General features: G+C 43.4%; 1 protein-coding gene across 4 annotated transcripts; it reads right to left on the bottom strand.

Annotated features, from left to right (window-relative positions):
• Positions 1 to 123: 123 nt before the first annotated feature.
• Positions 124 to 18,563, bottom strand: USP44 (ubiquitin specific peptidase 44). 4 transcript variants are annotated; one of them, XM_080577442.1, is made up of 6 exons: positions 18,457 to 18,563; positions 12,272 to 13,786; positions 3,511 to 3,709; positions 2,910 to 3,018; positions 1,910 to 2,115; positions 124 to 1,514 (listed from the first exon to the last, which is right to left on the bottom strand). In XM_080577442.1, exons 2-6 carry the CDS (start codon positions 13,703 to 13,705, stop codon positions 1,318 to 1,320), a joined length of 2,145 nt encoding a protein of 714 aa, XP_080433568.1. In that variant the 5' UTR covers positions 13,706 to 13,786; positions 18,457 to 18,563; the 3' UTR covers positions 124 to 1,317. The 4 variants fall into 4 exon arrangements, with proteins under 4 accessions (XP_080433568.1, XP_080433571.1, XP_080433570.1 ...); XM_080577445.1 differs by having other exon boundaries at positions 12,272 to 13,780; positions 18,457 to 18,560; XM_080577444.1 differs by lacking the exon at positions 18,457 to 18,563 and adding an exon at positions 16,312 to 18,277.
• Positions 18,564 to 19,745: the final 1,182 nt, after the last annotated feature.

The raw sequence follows: 19,745 nt of genomic DNA, 5'->3' as shown, positions 1-19,745 counted from the left end.
AGTAACATAAGTAACAATGGCACTAGCATTAAATCAGATATCCAAAGCAGTCTTGTAGTTAATGCCTCAACCCCCATTAGACAAAATTTTTAAAAGAAATAACAATTTCAGTACACACCTGGCTTTCCGTCCACATCAAGGCATTTTATTGAGGTATAAACTTTGCAGAAGATGAGGTAACAATTTGCATAGGACTTATGCAAAATAACTTCACAATTAAAATTTACTTGGCATTAACTACAGCATGTGGAGAAAGACTGATGATTCCTGCTTGTTAGATTCTCCTCAATGCACGTTTCTGTTAATGCTAGTGGTAGGACCATGGAAAAGGTACAGCAGTTGCATGAAAGCATTTTGCACCTGACTGGTTTCACCAGCTACAACTCTTACAGCTTCTTTTCAATGGCTTGTAAAACAGAAAATGCTACAATTTTAAATAAGCTTGTCCAATTTAAGAAAGGAGATGCTGAAATTCTTGTCGCAATGACTGGGCAGGGTGGAGTTGTCTTTCTTAATAAGCTTTCTTAAGTTACTAGAATAAAAAGGCCCTGGTTGTCAAAATCAGTACTTTGGATTTGGCACTTGAATTTTAAATCATCAGACTCATTAAGGCTAAAACATGCAAGTCTTAGTAAACATGCATTCTTGTGCTATTGAACACTCCTCCTTAAATACTTATATGAAAATAAGTATGTGCTTATTTCCTTAATTTCAGATTTTAAGAAACTATCAGTGTAGCTTTAGTGTAGCTCCCTTGAAAGCCTGGGGAGAAGCCTGCAAATAAATTTCATTTTAGTCATGAAGAACATACAAAAAGTTTCTTACAAAAAGTTCAGTTTCTATTTGACATGTAGAACAGTCTTTGCAGGTGAATGTTAATATTCTAAGACCTAGTAACAATTCCTGCAGACAGTAAGAGTCTTGATACCGTTAAAACTACACTATAAAATGTACACAAGCATATACAGAAAATTAACCAGAGAAACATCAGTTGTCCATTGAAAGTCATTTTCCTAAACCAATTCAAAAAGATTATCAAAATACAAAAACAGCTTAAAAAACCAGCCTGAGGTAAGAGTTAAATGCAAATGGCAATCTTTTTCTTAAAAAAATAGCTGTATTGAAATTCTAGTTACTTAAAAAGTTACTTACTGTCAATAAAAACTTTTACTAACAATTGTAAAGAGTATTTTACCTAATACAAAAGTATATAAACATTGTACACAAAGTCAGAAAGTACAATACTGTACTTGCATTTAAAAATATATAGTTATGACAATTCAAACTTTACCATACACACAGTTAATTGACTTTGGATTAGCTGCTACTGTTGTCCACAGAGCAGTCAGCTAATTCTGTGTGCTGCTGACTTTCAGCTGTGCTAGGATATACTTTACCATGTCCGTTTGCCTGAGTAAGTCGTTGGCTGTAAAACAAAATGTAGGCTTGAGCCTTGCATACTTCTTCCATAGTGCACATGTTGAGTTTCGAATCATTGCAGTGTACCCAAAATCCTAGAATGAAGGAAAACACCACAGAAACAAGCAAATAAAAACACATCACGACACTGATTGGAGGCAACTGCATTATACTTATTAATTAGTGCTTAGTCCCTTTCAACATGAGTTGCTTTGAAACAGTATACAGTTTCTGTTGATCTAGTATATCTGTCTCTAAGTATTAAAAGCCCACCTTAACTTCCTCAGATTTACAAGAGAGTTTATAGCCAGAACGAGTTGAACTAGCCAATACAAAAATTAGACTGTGTTGGTCTACAAAACTGAAATTCTCATCCCAGGCAGTTCAGCTACAAGCAACTCCCCTTTTAGTTCTCAGAGACAGTAAATTTACCAGATTAGAATTACCAACACCCCTCTCCCGCACTTCTTAATTCACAACTGGTTCCTACCTCCTTCTGAATTGTAGCAGTAGGCAGTGTAGTGCCCTGAGCCAAATCCTTTCCCGTGATGCATTACTACAGCAGATAAGTCGTAGATAAAGCAGTCAGGTAGGAGAGACTTGAGGGATTCTCTGCAGCAGTAAGGCTCCATGTTCAGCATTTGATCAAAATTAACATGCACACCAATCTTTTCACGATGATTGCGTCCTGACCACCTGGAAAATTAGATCACATGAAAACTTATATTTTTTCAAAAAAACAATTCATAATGCTGCGTTCTTAAAAAGTTATCTTTGCTATTGTCTTTGTGCACAAAATAAATGTGAATTTGCATATTTTTCCCCCAGGCTTCCTTTTTCACTTCTCCTTTATTTCGAGACCTTTTGAACATGTCAGTGATGCCTACTATTCTCATGTTCTGAAAGATGCATCTTAAAATCTGACTGTAATGGTAAGTGGGAAGTATTTCCCACGCATTATCTCTCATCGGTGTTTCCCATATACTCCAGGCCATTTTCAATTTTCTTCCTATTCAGGACAGATTCTGTGCCAATGCCTGGACTAAGAGTTCACAGAGATGCAATCTTCACTTCCTTACTCTCAGGCTAATGCATTAAATTAGATGTACTTGGTTATATGATGGTCTACGTGAGACATCTGACTGAATACAATCTCATTTTGTACATTAGTGAATATGAGTGTTCACTCTTGTTGAAGATAACGCTATTTTTACCAACAGAGTCCACAGCAGGATTAATAAATTCTGATTGAAAAGAAGGATAAAATAATTTTACTATTAAAGTAGTAAGTAGTTGGAATCCAAAAGGTCAATTCTCTACTTACACTGTATCTTATTGATATTTAAATTAAATAAGGAAAATAAGTTTCTATTTCTCATCATAGTAGTAAATGAAAATTAATCAGCTGTTGGAGAAGACCGATCCCAAACAACAGAAGAGCAGGACTAAATGGGTCAATTTGCAACACCGTTTGTTGTGGTAGTACTTACCTAAACCGTTTCAGGTGTAATCGGAGAACCTGAGGTAGTCGACACACCATAAGCTGCTTCTGAGCTTCTGTGAGTATAACTGGTTTAGAAGAAAACTTCCTGCGTTTTGCTGAGGCCAAACACACAGTTACATAATACAAATCTTGCTAATTAACAGCCTTGTATTTCATTCTAAGATTTAGCCACCGTATTTGTGTGCACCTAAATGGCTACTGAATGCATCTCCATAAAAAGGATACACTCAGAGATCCATTCTGCAAGGCTTCTTTTATGATTTTAGTGTGAAATACTTGGGGTCACTTAGGTTATTCTCTTAAATTAAAAAAATGGATGGGTTCTTCAGCTGGGAGTAGCAAGATCCCCATGAGTGTGTGCTCAGACTTAAATTAAGAGAAGCATCACACGTTAAACCATTCTTTGAACAATTCCCCTTCTAGACAGTAATAGCTGCCAGTGACCATGGCAGGACATAGCAAAGACTTTCCTTGTAATGCAACATACTTTTAAGACTCATAGTATTTTACTTCTATGCTTTTACTGTCAATTTACATCATATTTTACACAGAGAACATATGTATGAGTACATACTGCCTTTACTCACTGTTGCACTGATCACATGCATATATCTTCCCTTCCAAAGCTTCAGTTTCTGTAAACTTGGCCAGCATTTCTGTCAGCAGACAGGGGTACTGAGACGCCATCTCCTTGCCGTTGCAGTGATACCTCTCAGGAAACTCCAGTGACAGGTCCCAGAAAGGTTCTATGGTATTTGATTTATTGTCACAGGCAAGACATGTAACCTGTAAAACAGTATTTCACAAATTGCTTACACTCAGAAGCTTACTCTGCTAAAAATGCATTGTAACAATGAAATTCTTTGTGTGTGTATGTGTATATATATATATATACATTCTTTTCCTAGAGATAACAGATGCAAACAAAGGACAGAGTCATCTAACAAAATAAATGATGCACCTAATTTCTTTTCTCTGAAGCAGCATGTCCAATAGTGTTACCACAAATGGCTAAGTGTTCCTATGTTTTACTGAGAAACAAAAGAAGTGTCAAAATGGTCTGTCTGGCACTGTCCAAGAGAAATCAGCTGGTAGAATCACACGAATCTTTTCTCTAAAAAGAAATACTCCAAAACAAAAAATTATATGAAAGAAAGAAACTATAACTTAGGTTAATTAAAAAAAAAAAAAAAAAAAAACAGCTGGGGGTTTTAAAGTCATATCCTTCTTACTTTGTAAGTCTTCCAGGGAAGCCTGGATTAGGAAGCACACTTCTTCAAAGAAAAATTAACAGGTAAAAATAAATTATTTCTTCTTTCAGTAAGTGGATCCATCGTCACACTAGGGAAAGGACAAGCAGTAAGACAACATAAATAAAATATCAAGAAGTGAAGTGAGTTAACCTCAAAAATGCAGATAATTCAGATGGGGAAAATTAATCTATGAAAACATTCAATACTTAGGAAAGTAAGTTAAAACCAGCAGCTCTTCTAAGCTAGAATGGCAACATACTAGGATTTGATTTGCAATACAATCTTCTAAAAGCCAGCTTGAGCTGCTAATAGAAGAGCATCACATCATTTTATTCTTCTTCCAATGGACCTCCACCTTTCTATGATCCACGTGAACAAGTAATTTCTATGAGTAGTTGAAGCTACTACTACTGTGTGGTAGTGAAACTCCGTATAGACGATAACAAACATAGTTCATAAAGGTTGTAAAGAAATATCAGTAAATCTTAAGTGTGAGAGACTAAAAAGTTCCCCTTCATTTGTTCAATGCAATAGTCAAAGTACAATACAATCCTAAAGAGTAATTATAGAGGTTTTCTATTGTTAGGAATGTATTAATTGGCTTCAAAGCTGCTCTTGACCGCCAGCTCCAGCAGCTCTAACCTCAATGCTACAGAAAATATGCCTTCTGAAAAACTCCGTGTCAAGCTGGATTTTCATTGAGCTCAGACAGATAGATAGCTTTGACAAAACTTCCATAAGCATCCAACACGCTCCCAACTCTTCCCAACAATTGAACTTTCCCACGGACGACTACAGGAACTCAAAATTTTCATATCAGACCTACTGTCAAGATAGCTGTTATTTATCAGCTCAGAATAACAGCTGGGTGCGATGAAGCAACACCACTCCTGTTCTACAGTAAGTGGAATATCAATGGAATATGCAAGTTTGCAACCACAAGGGCAAACAATTGCCAAATGCCATCGCTATAAGCATGCTTCCTACTTCAGGAAACACCACAAGCCGCTTGGAACAACTAATGCAAAGACGTAGTAATAAAGGAATGGAGATCCATGAGGGATTCAAATATCGTTACGCAGGCATGCCTCAATGCTGCTGCCTGACGTATATTCAAGGTAGGTCTCTTCAGTTAGGTCAGTAAGCTTACACAAATGTGAAGATGCACTGCTGGGGTTGAGAGCTCCTTTATTTCCCTGTGGAGATTTGCTGTTACACAATTATTCACCCTGCTTTGCTATTTCATGACCATTTACATAAAGGCAAATCTGTCACCTTACGGTACTTTCCTTCTAAGCTGTTCTTGTGAGCAATTCTTTATTTAATACGTTTATTAGCCACAATAGCTATATAATGCATATATCCAATCTATGCATTAGTTTCCTAATGCACATGGACTTTTGTGTACAGGCACACGTGCTTAGCACCAGAGTTAGGAAAGCTGTTAGTTGCTTTAACTTCTAAGAAGAAAACGTCTCTGTCTTGTTCTTAGAAAACAAAACTTTGAACTTACATGGCAGAAAAGAGGAGAATCTTCCGTTTTAATTTACACTGACAGGAGCTTCTTTTGTAAGCGCTAACATCTGGCAACGTTTCAAAGCCACAAACTATTAGTAATTCAGAGCTGGAATCTAGACTTGGAGACAAAATGATATGTTTGGCCACAGTTCAAACTAACTCCAGCATAAACACAGAATGACTAATAGATTTCTGCTGTACAAATGGGTGATTTTGTTGAGCCAAAAGTTTGTTTGATTGACAAGTTACTCAAGCAAGATTTTGTTGAACTTGAATGCACACTGAAGATTAATGGGCTTAGGATGAAGTACACACATGAACAAAGAATGGATCATTTTAACAAGCTCTGAGGTTTTAAATTTAGCATGCCACGTTAATAACCTAGGTTATTTTAAGATCCTCTTTCCCAACTAGTTAATAAATGCTATCCCAGAGTAAAAAAGACATGTAACTGGTTCAGCTTCCAAATTTTGCTCCTCAGAAAAGAGAAGCTGATGCAACAGTATTGCTTCTCATCCCCTTGTGCAACTGTGAGCAAAGCTGATTTGTGTTGGCTGACTTCTATACCGATGCAGAGCTGCACTTATTTCCTCAAATGCAAGACACTCCTCCCTGACACTCCTCCCCGCCTCAGCCCTGCAGAGCTGGACTGTTAGGAGTTATCTGGGATTTGCAAATTCGCAAACAGCCAAGTACCCCGAAGTATTCGAGTAAGCATACACCCAACCCTGCCAGCCATTGTGCAATAACTGCTCCTGTACACACACACACTCACTGGTAAATGAGATGTAAATAGAGGCTGGAACAAAGATCAGAACTATTTTTCTTAGCCAGGCCTGGTGCAACAAGGAGGAGGATCCTTCCCTCCTGCGGAAGCCACCTGCGCCAGTCCTCTGGCGATGCTCCCGTCACTTCTGCTCCTGTTCCAGCGGGACCCCTTTATCTCACACTCCACCAGCATTCACACAGCACAACCCACATTTTCTTTTTTCATTAAAAGTATTAAAACTGTATAAACTGCAGGAAAGTAGGTTGAACCAGATGAGAGTTAAAAAAAATAAAAAACAAAGAAAAATATGAACTCAAAGAGCTGGCAAAATCTTTTTGCATCTGTCCAACAACTTTTCTTGGTGTGAGCATTCGTGAGGGTAAAAGGGAAGTGAATTTGCTTACTTTTCATTACTATATGTTACAAATTCAGAGTTTAACCCCACCTCTCTGTTATATTCAGTAATTGCTGTTTTAGGAAGTCTTAATGTTGTCATTATAACAAACTCCAGGAGAAGCTTCCATTTTGAGCAAAGAAAGTGAACTACTGTTTTTAGCCAGCTGAAATCCCTGCTTTATGCTCTGCACCGTCCTCTCCCGCCTTGTAAGGCGGGCACTATATACAATTGTTTGGTTAAAGCTCAGGATTCAATCATGGGCCAAAGGCCAGACTGAAAAGAGCTGGATCAGATTGCTTGATTCAAGCTAAGCATGGAGGCCACTCAGACAAGCATCACTGAGCCCGCAATAATTTGATGGACAGCCACTGCCCCGGATGGCATTCAGCCTAAATGCAACCAAAGGAAATAGTTAACATATTGCTGCAGCAGGAGCCAACTCTGCTTTGCTTAAGGTCCCTACAACACTTGCATGGAAGAAAGGCAACTGTTACCAGCCCTGCTCTAAGCGCAGTGAGATGGACAGCCCCATTTCTGGGCTTCCACCGCTACTGAAGTTTTCACTATAGAGGAGACATCCACACGAAAAGCAACGCAATTTTTCCACAGCAAAGTAATCGAAGGGGGGTTGATTTCTAGCAGGCTGCTGTAATACGACCTCCACCACCACAGCCACTCGGTATTTCCTCGGTTACAAAGATAACCCAACCTTGCAGTGCTGACTACACCGTCATCAAAACAACCTGTATTTAACAGAATAACACAAGCCAAGCTACAGCAAACCACGGTCTGTGATTCAACGGCTCCTTAGAGATCAACTTAAAAAGTCACCTTCGTCTAGCTGGAAAGCAACTGACAATCCCCTTCTGATTCCGGCAGCAGAGAGAAGCAGGCTACGTAGATGGCAATACAGAAGTCAGCGTGTTCGAGAGATCAGAACACAAAAACCAGCCCACAGGTCGTGGATTGGTTTCAGTGTAAATGCTCCAATTATCGACCTGAAGTTCTCAGAGCCTTTAACAGATTACTCAGTGCGAGACTTCATACCCAGCGCTGCATGACAGGCACCCTCGGGCTCTCCCCCAGACCTTAATTCCCAGCACGGCCCCCAAAACCCCAGGCCTTCAAACAACCCGAAGACTGCTCATTTCCCCTTTTCTCAGCCAATTCGTCCTGAAGTACACCAGTTGAGCAAGTAAATGGAGCAAGACTTGCACAGAGAGGCTGTGCCTTTTGAAACTTCAGACATAATTTACATTTGTTAGAACCGACCTCACTCTCCGGGCCCTGCATATTCATTTCCCTGAGCACTGCAAACTGCTCTTCCCCAGCGCTTAGCAGGGGAGTTCTGCTCGCATTCCCTCTTAAACATAGTCAGGCAGTTATCCAACGGTTCCTGTTTGGTTTTAAGGGTGTCTGGAGATAGCGAAAGCCAGTCCCAACGAGGTGTTGCGATGTTTAAAGGGTAATTACTGGTAACGAGTCTCTTTCCCCAAAGACAGGTTTGTCCTAAGAAGACACGGTAACTGCTCACAGCTTTATTGCAGAGGAAACTCATAGCTACAGGAGCAAAGCCAACGCTCTTCACTTCCACTGCTGTGTTTGCGGCTGCTGTAACAGAAATCCAGGCCAAGAGCTTTTTCTGAGGCACCAAACTCAAAGGCAATGGAATCCCCACAACAGGCTTTCAAAACCCATACCCAAACAACATGGTTTCAAAAGAGTTCCTCATCCCTCAAAAAAAAAGATCTTAAAATTACAGTGGCTAGCTATTTTTCATCATTCACTTTAAATTTGGGGTTATTCAACAGCATAATGTAGGGAAATCAACAACTGTTGGCTGCTTTGCAACGCGTGCCAGTTCAGTGAAACACTGCAACCACAATTCAACATCAATTTTCTTCATTGAATTGGGTACCCAAGCAGCTCTCACACAAATCCTATTTTCCTCCCTCCCTTACTGGGTCTTTCTGAGCCACAGGGAATATCGGTTGCTATTCTACTTCTGCTCGTCTCGAATTCGGAGTTATCCCCGCAGAACAGAGGGAGCTGGCTGATGGCACTGCGAGGCTGTTCCCCACCTTGGGAAGGTCCTGGCAAGGTCCTGGCAACTGGGGGAGGTCCCCGAGGACGGGAAGAAAGCAAGTGTCCTCCTGTCTTCAGGGAGGAGGGCCCGGGGAACTGCAGGCCGCTCTCTGTCACCTTCATCTGCGGGAAGGCCGAGGGAGCAAGTATTCCTGGAAAAGATTTCCCAATGTACTAAGGGATAAGATGATTAGGAACTGCCAGCGCGGATTTACAATGGGAAAATCACGCCTGACCAACCCGACAGCTTTCTGCAGTCAGAGTGCTACTCCAAGACAGTGGAGAAGAGGTGATGTTTATTTTGACTACAGCAAGGCTTTCACCCTGTAGTGTGAAAACCATTCCTTGCTTAATGTTGGGGAAAAAAATGAAATAAGCATACTTTAAAAACTGTTGCATACTATGCTAGTTAGCTGGGACCATTACAAAAAAATAAGCCAAAAAACTCAGACAGATGGTGGCTAACCTACTTCAGTTCCTGAAGTGTACGTCAAGGAGCTGTGGATCAGTTCATGAGGTCAGTTTACCCCTGGCACATAACTTCACAGTGAGCTCTTCTCCTCATTTTCCACTCAAGGACAGGAGAGAATGGGTATCCTTTCTTCCACAAGAGTACAAGCATGAAGGGATGGAAAATAACTGGTATTTTAATAGACGTACTGGCATCTCCTTGCAGTCCTGTCGGGGCTGAGGAATGGGCCACTGCTTCGGCAGATCTGCATCTGAAAGCATGGGTTTACAAGATACAGGCTCCTTTGCCCAAGAAGTACCACAGTACAATTTTCTCCAGGCAACCACCGGAGGAAGACTAGCATGTAAAAAAAGGAAAGAAGAGAGGGGAAAGGTTTTGTAGCTGTATCTTAAATAGCCACAGTATCTAGGGGAAGTGAAGTTTCACAATCAATACTGCAAAGCAAAAATCTCTAATCCTACAAAGGATATTGGAGTCAATAAAGTCAATAAAAAAGCCAAGAGGCAATCCAATTGTCTACACACATGCTATTCTGGGAGTTACTCATTACCTAGTTTTGTATTCCATAAAGAAGTAAAAGAAGTCGTAGGTGGGGAAGACTTATTTTGGATCAGCTCAGAACTTTAAAAAAGAAACAAAAAGAAACTCATCTAAAAGGTGTAATTTTGACATCACCTAAAGCTTTTTCTGGTTATCAGAAAGAAACCTGAGCAAGATTCTCACACATCCCATCTCCTCCTTTCTTCACCCCGCGTTCTGCACGGGGTTACGGCGCTGAAGCAGGCAGCCGTTCCTGCAGCAACAGGCTGATGGCAAACTCCGGATCATGGCTTCCCTTCAGGCTAAGGCAGAGCACCCACGAGAAGGACTGTGTTTTATCGCACACGTGAAAGTAACGCAAAACCTAAGTAAACAGACAGCTTATCGGCATTGTAAGCGATCCTCTGTGTACTGTATCAAGAGCAGTTCCTGAGGTTTAAAGGTCAAGTAGACTGACTTCAGTGCACATGAGTATCTCACGGAATCAAGTATCTTTAACTAATACTTGCGGTACTAATGGGCAGTAAGTATAACAACTTCGCTGTGATCCTAAAATGGAAGGCAACTGCCACACAGAAACCAGCTTCTCAACGCCCCTTATTCACTGACTGAAGATGTAATTTCAAAATATTCTAAAGTCCCACCCTATTTTTTGAATAAAGGCAGCGGGCTACAGCTCCAGCTATCTTCTACAGAGAAATTGTAATACTGTTGCAGCTTGCAGGTAGCTTGGGTTAAGCACTTAGAGACAAAGAGTACATCCCTTAAAGTGTTAGCATTGTCAAAGACGGGGCGATAGTACCACTTCTGTTCAAAAATCCCTTCTGTTCAAACGTTAGTGAGACTGGGCTGGAACAGAGGAGCAAGACAGATCACAAAGGGAACCTCAGGAGGTGAAGTACTGGACACCACCCGTGGAAACTGCCTCAGGAGCCGGGGAGACATCACAGCAGGTAACAGCCTCGTGCACTTCCTCCTGTTCTGCTCGCTCTAGGCGTTGTGAAGTTCACCGGGGCTGTATTTTGCATACAGATACTGACCAGCTGGGGTAAAAGCACTGAGCTGTAGTCGCAGCATAGCCTGAACGCGTTCAGTTCTTTTTCAGGCTCGCTTGATGACACTTGAGTGAATTCTCACTGTTCCCCTCCCTAGTTTCAGGAAGGTGGGAGGGTTTCTAGCCACAAGCCTCTTCACATAAAGCTAAAAACAAGTGAAAGGAGTGGTGCTAGCGAAGTAACGTGTCTTCAGAGCCTTCAAAATTCTTCCAGAAAATCACTCCTATACAAAGGCTCGGAATGCAAAGCAAACCATGACAGTATACTTAGGCAATTACTTTCTTTTCCTATCGAAGTTACTATTTTGGAGAGGATTGTGATTTTCAAACAAAAAAACTGTAATGACAGGATATTAAAGACTCTTCTACCAGCACAACCCTTACCCCAGAGATGTTAACTGCCCTGAGAAAACTAAATATGCCAACAGAAGTGCTCTTACGCTGGGCCAAACACACGGTAGAGGACTATCTACCCATTCTACCCTCTGCTCCTGTTGTAATGTGGTTAGGTTTTTTGATGCATTCAACAGAAATCAGCATTTGTTGGTTCAGACAGTTCTCAGATGTTTGTGCACACACGCACACACAACTGGGATGTGCCTAAGAGTATGTGGACACACTGAAGTACTTAGCGGGAAGCCATGAAGAAGAAAACAAAAATAATAATAAAAAAAGAGCAGTCGTAAAAGGAGGAAAACAACCACTGCCTCCACCCTATAAATTTGATTCCTGTGTTGACAGAGCCTTCTATATCTTTGTGTTGTAATGGAAATGATTAGTATCATTGTACATAGCACCACAGCAGACAATTACTCTGTAGTAATGAATCTCAAATTCAACCTATTTACTGAAATAATAAACGATTCCTTGCTTGGCATCCATTGCAAAAAACAGTTGCCATTTAGACGAGATTAACACCTTTTCTCTAGTACCACCATAGCCAACTAGATATTTGAAATCGTAAATTCTTTATTACTGCTTATCAGTTGATGCTTAATGGCAGTCAGATGTTTCTCAGCAGCTTCAGGAATGTGCTTTATAATACCAAATTTATAACTTTTATGTTAATCAGGTGACTCTTCTACTGAAATTTTTAGGAGTACTCAAATGACCTTTCTTCTAAAATTGTATATACTATACCCTTCCCATCCTTCCTTGGTAATTACAAATTTATTAACCTTTGAAGTGTGCTGATCATCGACCAGTATAAATTCATAACTATAAATCATTACACATCTTAAAATCATCATAAAAACATACCTGACTTAATAGCTGTCCATGAAAAATGTTGTTAACCACATTCAAAACCTGTTTTATAAGTTTTCTTTGAGAAGCAGGGATGAGAGCTGGGTATCTGGTCCCCGTAGTCTCCAGTTCCTGCTGCACTTTATCCAAAAGTTCACAAAGGAATTCCTGAGCATCTTGTTGGGCATATCCTCTGAAGGCTGGAATTAGTCTCCACACAGAATGAAGCATAGCAAATGGAGACACAAGCGCCCATTTGCCAGACCACATCACTTGAAACAGAGTATGCAGCTCGTGACAAAGAGAAATATGCTTTGAACTGGGCTCCCTGGGCTGAATAAGTTCCATATTTCTACTTTTTGATGCTCCTCCACTTAATCCAGAGGATAAACTAGACCGCCTTGCAGAAGATGATCCCTTTCCTTTCTCTTGGTTCTCATTCACTTGTAACGTTGAGGCAGTTATTGAAGGGTGTTTAGATGAAGATCTGGTTTTACCACTGGCTGCTGTTGCCAGCAGTTCCTGAGTTTGGTTGAGATCAAGCTTTAAAAAGCATTCTCGAAAAATAAGTAAGTGACTTAATACCTGCAGGATAGAGTTCATATAGCACGTATTTCCCAGGTTTCTCAGTCCTGTTACTCCTGGAGTCACTGTGGGCCTTCGTTTAATTGGGGAGTCACTTATTTTTTTCAATCTTACTTCATCTGAGGTATACGTTTCTTTCAACTCTGCCACAGATTCCACGTTCTGTGATGCTTTTTGCATGCAGGGTGCTGTTTTTGAGGACATTCTAATCTGGTTTTGTAAACGAGAACTCTTTCTTGGGGGCATCTTTTCCATCTCTTCTTTCAACTGGCGCTTTCGTTCTTGTCTTCTCCTTCTAGCTTTGTCCCTTCTTTCCTCCTCCTCTTCCCAACGCTTTTCTTCCTCCAAAATCTTTTTTCCACTAGGCGTCAACTGAAACCAGGATCGGAACACCTTGCCCATGAACGCACGCCTCCTGTGCCACAGCGCTGTGAACATGCGGTCCTGAGTCCGAAGCAAGGCTTGGGCACCGTCATGCGCAAGGTAGGAGTCATCACTTGCCGCCATCGAACGCAAAGTCCTCCCGCTACGAGTAGTGCACTCATAGTTCTGACTCTTGATTGCACTTAATGTACTTCGCAACAGTTTTAAATCTCCCGTTGCGTTATCATTAAGAACATAATCGTCACAGAGATAACAGAAAACATACAGCTCATTTACTTCCAATGCCACTGGGTGACCGTTCTCCTGAAAGTGCTTTAGTGCGTGTTCTTCGATGTATCTTCCGCAGGCCACGTGCGAGCAGCTGAGGCATGCCCACACGGATTCGGTGGTATTGCAGTCCACGCAGTGCCATTTCTGAGGATTCAGAATGGAGTGATCCTGGGCCAGTCGCAGACGTCCTATGTGCTTACACTTATCCATCGTTAAAACTGAAATTGCAGAGAGACACTAGCACAACACATCGTCCAAGCTATCTTCTGTCCATGATGCTTCAATCTGCAACTGAAAAAAAAATGTTTTAAGTTACAGTTCACAAATACCCAGCTGTATCACTTTGATGGCTGTCAATATTCCAAACTACTACTTGAGGTCAGGACCACGATCTCCATCCAGCCAAGTCCCACCAAACGCATAATGGCAGGCAGTTACCTGGAGTCACAATCAGCGTTACCATCGGCAGGCTGAACGCCACTGTCCATATTTCCAGTACTTTCTGAGCCAGGACTGAAGCATGCTGGCCTCTTTTGGTTTTTGTTTGATTTTTCCCCCCAAAGAAGCACTGATCAAGTTAAAATACACCGTTCTAGAATTTGGATAGAAACACAATTTAAAATGTTTCTATTAATTATATCCCTAAGCACACAGGTGCAGGAGTGCAAGGTTCACTTAAATTTATGATGTTTACACAGTATGACCAGTTTAGACAAATGAGACTTCGTATAACTCAAGCCCTTAATTAAGCCACACCCTTAATTAAATCACTGCACCTTTGTGCTCAGGCAAGCCCATTGTACCAGTGCTTTCTACAATAACATACTTTCAGATATGTATATTTTAACATGTCATCCTAGCACCACTGGGGAAAAACAAAAAGAAACGAAAAAAACAGGGTGACAGGGAAAAGCAGACTTTGATTTCTTCATAAGAGAGAAATACTATTAGGTATCTAGCTCAATTTGCTGAAAACCTTATTTAAAAAATTGCAGTTTCAACACTTTTCTAATCCGTATCTTCAAAAAATCACTTCGAAAATTAGGCTAACACCAGCTTACATCCTTTTATAAGTTTATGTGGCAGCATTTATTTGTTCAAAGCTGCTGTATTAGCTCTCTCCTGTAAGGTGCGTTTACCTAAACCAAATAGGCAGGCTCTGACTAACAGACTTAAAGAGACAGTGATTCAGTCTTTGTTTTTGCCATCTTGCTTTAGACCTCACAATCTGGTTTGAGAGATACCATCTGGAGACGGATGATGTGTCAGGAAGCGATTATGTTTGATCTGGAGCGTTTGTGCCCACGATGTCACTGACTAGGAAGGCTAAACAGCACACAGCACCAACCACATCATGCACGGTACTTGCCAGATGAAACAGTTGCTTCACCTGAGGAGGACCACGCGCTTGTGAAACACACAGGTTACACCAAGCAAGACCTACGTTTTGCCATTACAAATACATACTGTGGACCTTGCCTAGGCTGTACAATGTCCAGGACTCCGAGGCTTCACAGACGAGTAAGCCAAGCTACAAAAAAATTAAGTGATTTAGCCAGCTCTGGATAGAATCCAAAGGTCTCTATTTCCAGCTATCATCCTTCAATACGCTAGTATTTCTCCACTGTTATAGTCCTGAAATGCACAAGAATAGGTTAACTGAGTTAGGAAAATGTCCATGGTAGAACAGGCACTATACTGGGGGAATCCTAGCATCTGACGACATGACTACTAAGGAAGGCAAGCAGGTGAAGAAGCAGCAGCTGGATAGGAAAGTAGCTTCATTTTTCATCTGGTAACTGGATGAAATCTGTAGTTAAAAGATTTAACAAAAAATGACTTTGATTGGTTAACTGTCCTGTGGTCAATGCCTTTTAAGATGTTCTGATACAGTTACCGAAGAGCTGTAACAGCTCTGAGCACAAAACCAGCACCCAGCACTGCATGCCTTGTCTCATCACTCGTCATGCAGAAAAGGCTGAGCTAGCTCTAGTGAAACTAGTGAAGTGCACACAGTTTTACACGTTCGTCATTCCCATTCAATTTATTTGAGAGTTGTTGCCAGTCCGTACTAACTGCAGGGAAGAATTTCAGGCGCTGTGGCCTCTGGGTACCCACCCAGTACTTCCCAGTCTAAGCACCAACCCTGGCGTAGTACGGGAGGTCAAGATCTCTTGAGTGCCACGGTCAACAGATCACAAAAATAATAGCTGCTGAAGGTTTTCAGCTTGCTAGCGTCCACAACATTCATTCCTTCTAAAAGGCAGTCTATTCACAGGCTGCTAATGAGATTCTTTTACAAATGTCCATACTACGTTTCTATTTAATCCTGTTTTTATAAATAAGACCACTCATTTTACCCCATGTCTTCTCCCACAACTTTCCCCCAACAAAGCTGAGCTTCTCTAACACTGATATCTGTAATATGAGGAACTTACATAAATCCCAGAGTTGTCACGTATGTTAAATCCTCCTGGAATACTAGAGAAATTCTTACATAAAGTCTGCTGCGATGATTAAAAATGGTTGACAGAACTCGAAGAGACGAGATTCATCCATATGTTTTCGGGCTAACCAAGACAGACCCTCCTGCAAAATATATTAGTAGCAGTCCTTCCCAGAAGGCAACCGAACTAAATTCCCACAGGGCTGTCAGATACAGCAATACCGTCAGTCAGCGAGTCTGACAGATCAACCCTTTCTGATTTTCTTACTTTTAAAGACACTCGGTACCTTATTTTCCTTTTTTTTTCATAGTATTGTATTTTTTTTCTCTGTTTGAAAAAAAAAAAAGCATCGAGAGCGATACTACTTACATGGCTGAATTTCAGCGTATATTGGACAGAGGACAGAAGCAGCCTGCCGATTTCAGGGTGAGCGCTGCGTAAGCCAGGGTTGTGCAACCAAGCTCTTAATGCGAAAGCAACAGGATTCTACGAAAGCGCAAGACCGACGCCTTGAAGAGAAAAGCCTAAAAGCCCTTGCCCCCCGCCAGCAGCCAAGCCAGCACGACATCTTCCCACCTCCGCCGATGCACGGAGAAAGGAGCCGGGCTGGGAGGGGGAGGAACCAGCCTGGCATGGGAGAAGACAGTTTCTTTGAAGAACATGTAAAGAAAGCAAAACGCACAGTTCGGTCAGAGACACAAATATCTGAAAAGACCGCAAAAAAGCTAATAGTGCCAAATCAAGACCAGGAAAACTTCAGCTCAACGTCGGGCAGCACGCTGACGGCATGAATGTTTTAAGACGTGAAACACTAAAACACTAAATCAAGCGGGAAAATTTATTAACTTAGAACAAATAATTTGCAAAATAGACTAGGTCGGGGAAAAAACAGGATCAAAGTAACAGATAATGGTGGAAATATCATAAAAAATACTGGATCTTGATTGCCACACCTAGTAGAAAACTGCAGCTGGGGTAAAACAGTTCAAGCAAATGCTACACTATTAAAATTCTCTAAAGAAAGTTATTCAGCACCAGCTTGTGCATTCTTCTCTCCCGAGGCTCAGTTCTCTGCACACACACAAAGAAATTGTGAATTAATTGACCAGCACTCCAGAGATCAAGCCCCCCTGTGCTCTTAGCACAGACCCGAGCAGAAGCAGTAAGCAAGATAACAAGCACCAACATACAGAATAGCGCGGCTGAAAGGAGCAAGCTGCCTGGGAAAATACGGATATACAAAAGTCTCCTTGCGCCAAAATTTCACTAGCGCAGAATATATACAGAATATGGTATTTATTTTCACTGAAGCACGCCGATAAGGCTGAGACACGGTGTATTTCTTTAGCTAGTTTTACCGAATGATGGCTGACAAACTAAACTTCGGGGTAACTTATTAGCTGAAAAAGTACTCGATGCTAAAAAAAAAAAAAAAAGAAATCAGAAGTCAACAACATAGATGTTTTTCTTCCATCTGGGTTACGTGTAAACAAGAGATTCATTTTCACAGCTGTTAAATTGAAAATTGTAACTCAGATAGAAACAAAAGGATCTCTTTTTTAGTCACTACTTTTGTAATTAGTTGCTCGGCTCACAGGGAAAAAAAATCAAACAGTATCTCAAGCGTTAGGCTCCACTGCGTAGTTTTACTGATGTATTCGCATGCATGGGTGGATGCTCGTGCGTACGTATGTACATGTGCGTGTGATTAATGTTCCGGCTCTTCAATCAGGCGGCAGTTTACCAACCGATTTTCACCGGGCTCCGTACCTGTTTAACACCTGCACCAAGAGCAAACACGGGTACCTCAAGAACTGAAAGTTTTAGATAACGAGCACGTTATTAACTCGAAGCCAGCCGTCCTGCTTCCTTAGGACGGACCTTTTTTCCAGCCAACCCAACGAAACACCGCTGGGCACAACTCCACGCTGCAGCGCAGTCCTGTAGACTGAGACCCAAAGCTCTCACAGCGCTCCGAAAAGAAGCTTTGTGGATGATTTCCCATTTTAGTAGCGCAGCCTTCGCCCAGCAGCGCGCAGCCTCCTTTCCCTGAGGCCGTACAGGTCTTCGCCTAACTCTTAGAAGAAACTTTTCGTTCCCTTTTGGCCACCCTGTGCGTACCACCGCCCAGACGCGGACCCCCACCGGCACGGCGCCCCGCTGGAGCCCGGCGAACGACACCACGCTTCCTGCAGCCGAGCCGCGGGGGCACCGGGGACCGGGGCAGGGGCAGCAGCGGGAGCAGCCCCGCGTCCCTCGGCGCTGCCTTCGCCGCTCCCCGCTGACAGCTCCGCCGACCCAGCCGCTCCGCCTGCCCGCGCCCCTCGGCTCCCCGCGGCCACCGGCGGGCAGCTCCCCCCTAAACCGGGGCACGGCCCCGCGCCGCGCCCGCCTCGCCCCACCGCCTGCCCCGCTCGGCACCGAGCCGCCGGCGCCCGCCCGTGCCCGGCGAAGGGCCGCTGCCGCCCCCCGCTCCTCGCCCCCCGCCGGCCGCCCCGAGGCACCCGCACGCACCCGTCACCCGCCGCTGCCGCCATCTTGCGCGCCCCGAGCCGCGGCCGCCTCGCCCCGGCCCCTCGGCGACGTCAGCGCCGAGCCGAGGCCGCCCCCCGCTTCCCTCCCTCCCTCCCTCCCCGCGGGGATCCCCGCTCCGCCCCGGGCCGGGCCCCACCGCCCCCACACGCCCCCCGCCGTGGAGTTTCCGAGCCGCTGCCGGCTCTCTGGGGCGGGTGTCAGCCCTGCGCCGAAGAGCAGAGCGAGCCCCGCGTTGTGGGGAGAGCTGCGTGGGGGAATAAACTCTTGGCGCAAGCTCACTGGGCTGGTCTATACACATGTACGCTTTGCATACGTGCTCAAGCGGGTTTGCTCGTGCTTTGTGTGAATGTGCCCCAAAAGATGGTGCAGTGGGCTTCGGAGCAGGCTCGTGGTGTCCCACGAGCCCCCAGGACAAACGGGGCATGGCCACGAGCACCGAAGGCCCTCTCCTGAGCCCCCTGTGTCCACCAGGATCTTTCCCTAGAGCAGCAAGATTACGCGCATCTGCCTCTGCGCTTCTGCTCGTGTCGTCATGGAAAATGCGCTTTGGTGTAAAATGTGTGGTGAAATATCTCGGCCCTGGCTGTCTCCGCTCCCCTCCAGCTGCGGGGCTCAGCCCTCGCTGCTTGCAGGGCGGCTGCCGGGGTACAGGCAGCAGGATGCAGCTGAGCGATGCAGCTCGGTTTTCCTTCAGGGTCACTCTGTTGTGGTGCTCTCAGAAGCCCTCAGGGTACGAAAAAGTAAACTCACCAAGCTTCTCACTCATGATTTCAATGCGTTTCTAGCCTCTAATGTGAGGAATGATGTTGCCTACTCAAAACACGAAAATCAACTGCTTGTGTACAGTGGATGTATTTACACATCCTTGGGTGTTTTTAAGACAACTTTCACTACTTCGAAATAGCTACCACATGTATTTTTGTCAAGTTACTACCCACATCTTTACCAGTAGTGTTTTTTCCTTCAGTCCTAGCCGGGAAACTAGCTCTCCCACCATGACGCATCGCTCTTGCCTCTCTCACTCGGTATCCCTGTCCAGCCCTGGCTGCATGTCTGTCTGTCAGCTAAGTGGTCTTGGCATGGACTCGATGTGACCCCCGAGCTGCCTCAGCCCCATGCCCCAGCACACTGCTGCAGTGCTGCCCTCCGCTCATGTGGTGAGCTCAAGGTGAGGCTCGGGGCACTTCAGGATATCCCAAGCCCCGTTTTCCTTGGGTGTCTGGCGGGGTCTTTGATCCTGAAATGCTCGTGGGAAGGCCAGCAGTAAG

This window comes from Anser brachyrhynchus (genome assembly GCF_964034855.1).
Source record: "Anser brachyrhynchus genome assembly, chromosome: 1".
Lineage (NCBI taxonomy): Eukaryota > Metazoa > Chordata > Aves > Anseriformes > Anatidae > Anser > Anser brachyrhynchus.
This window is presented reverse-complemented; position numbering and strand designations above follow the sequence as displayed.

Excerpts from the sequence above, each read along its gene's own strand:
- USP44 (XM_080577442.1), bottom strand. The coding sequence starts at position 13,705 with ATGGATAAGTGTAAGCACATAGGACGTCTGCGACTGGCCCAGGATCAC. Across the intron at positions 3,019-3,510 it reads TGCATGTGATCAGTGCAACA|CAAAACGCAGGAAGTTTTCT; the intron begins GTGAGTAAAGGC and ends GTTTGGCCTCAG. Across the intron at positions 1,515-1,909 it reads CTGCTACAATTCAGAAGGAG|GATTTTGGGTACACTGCAAT; the intron begins GTAGGAACCAGT and ends CCTTCATTCTAG.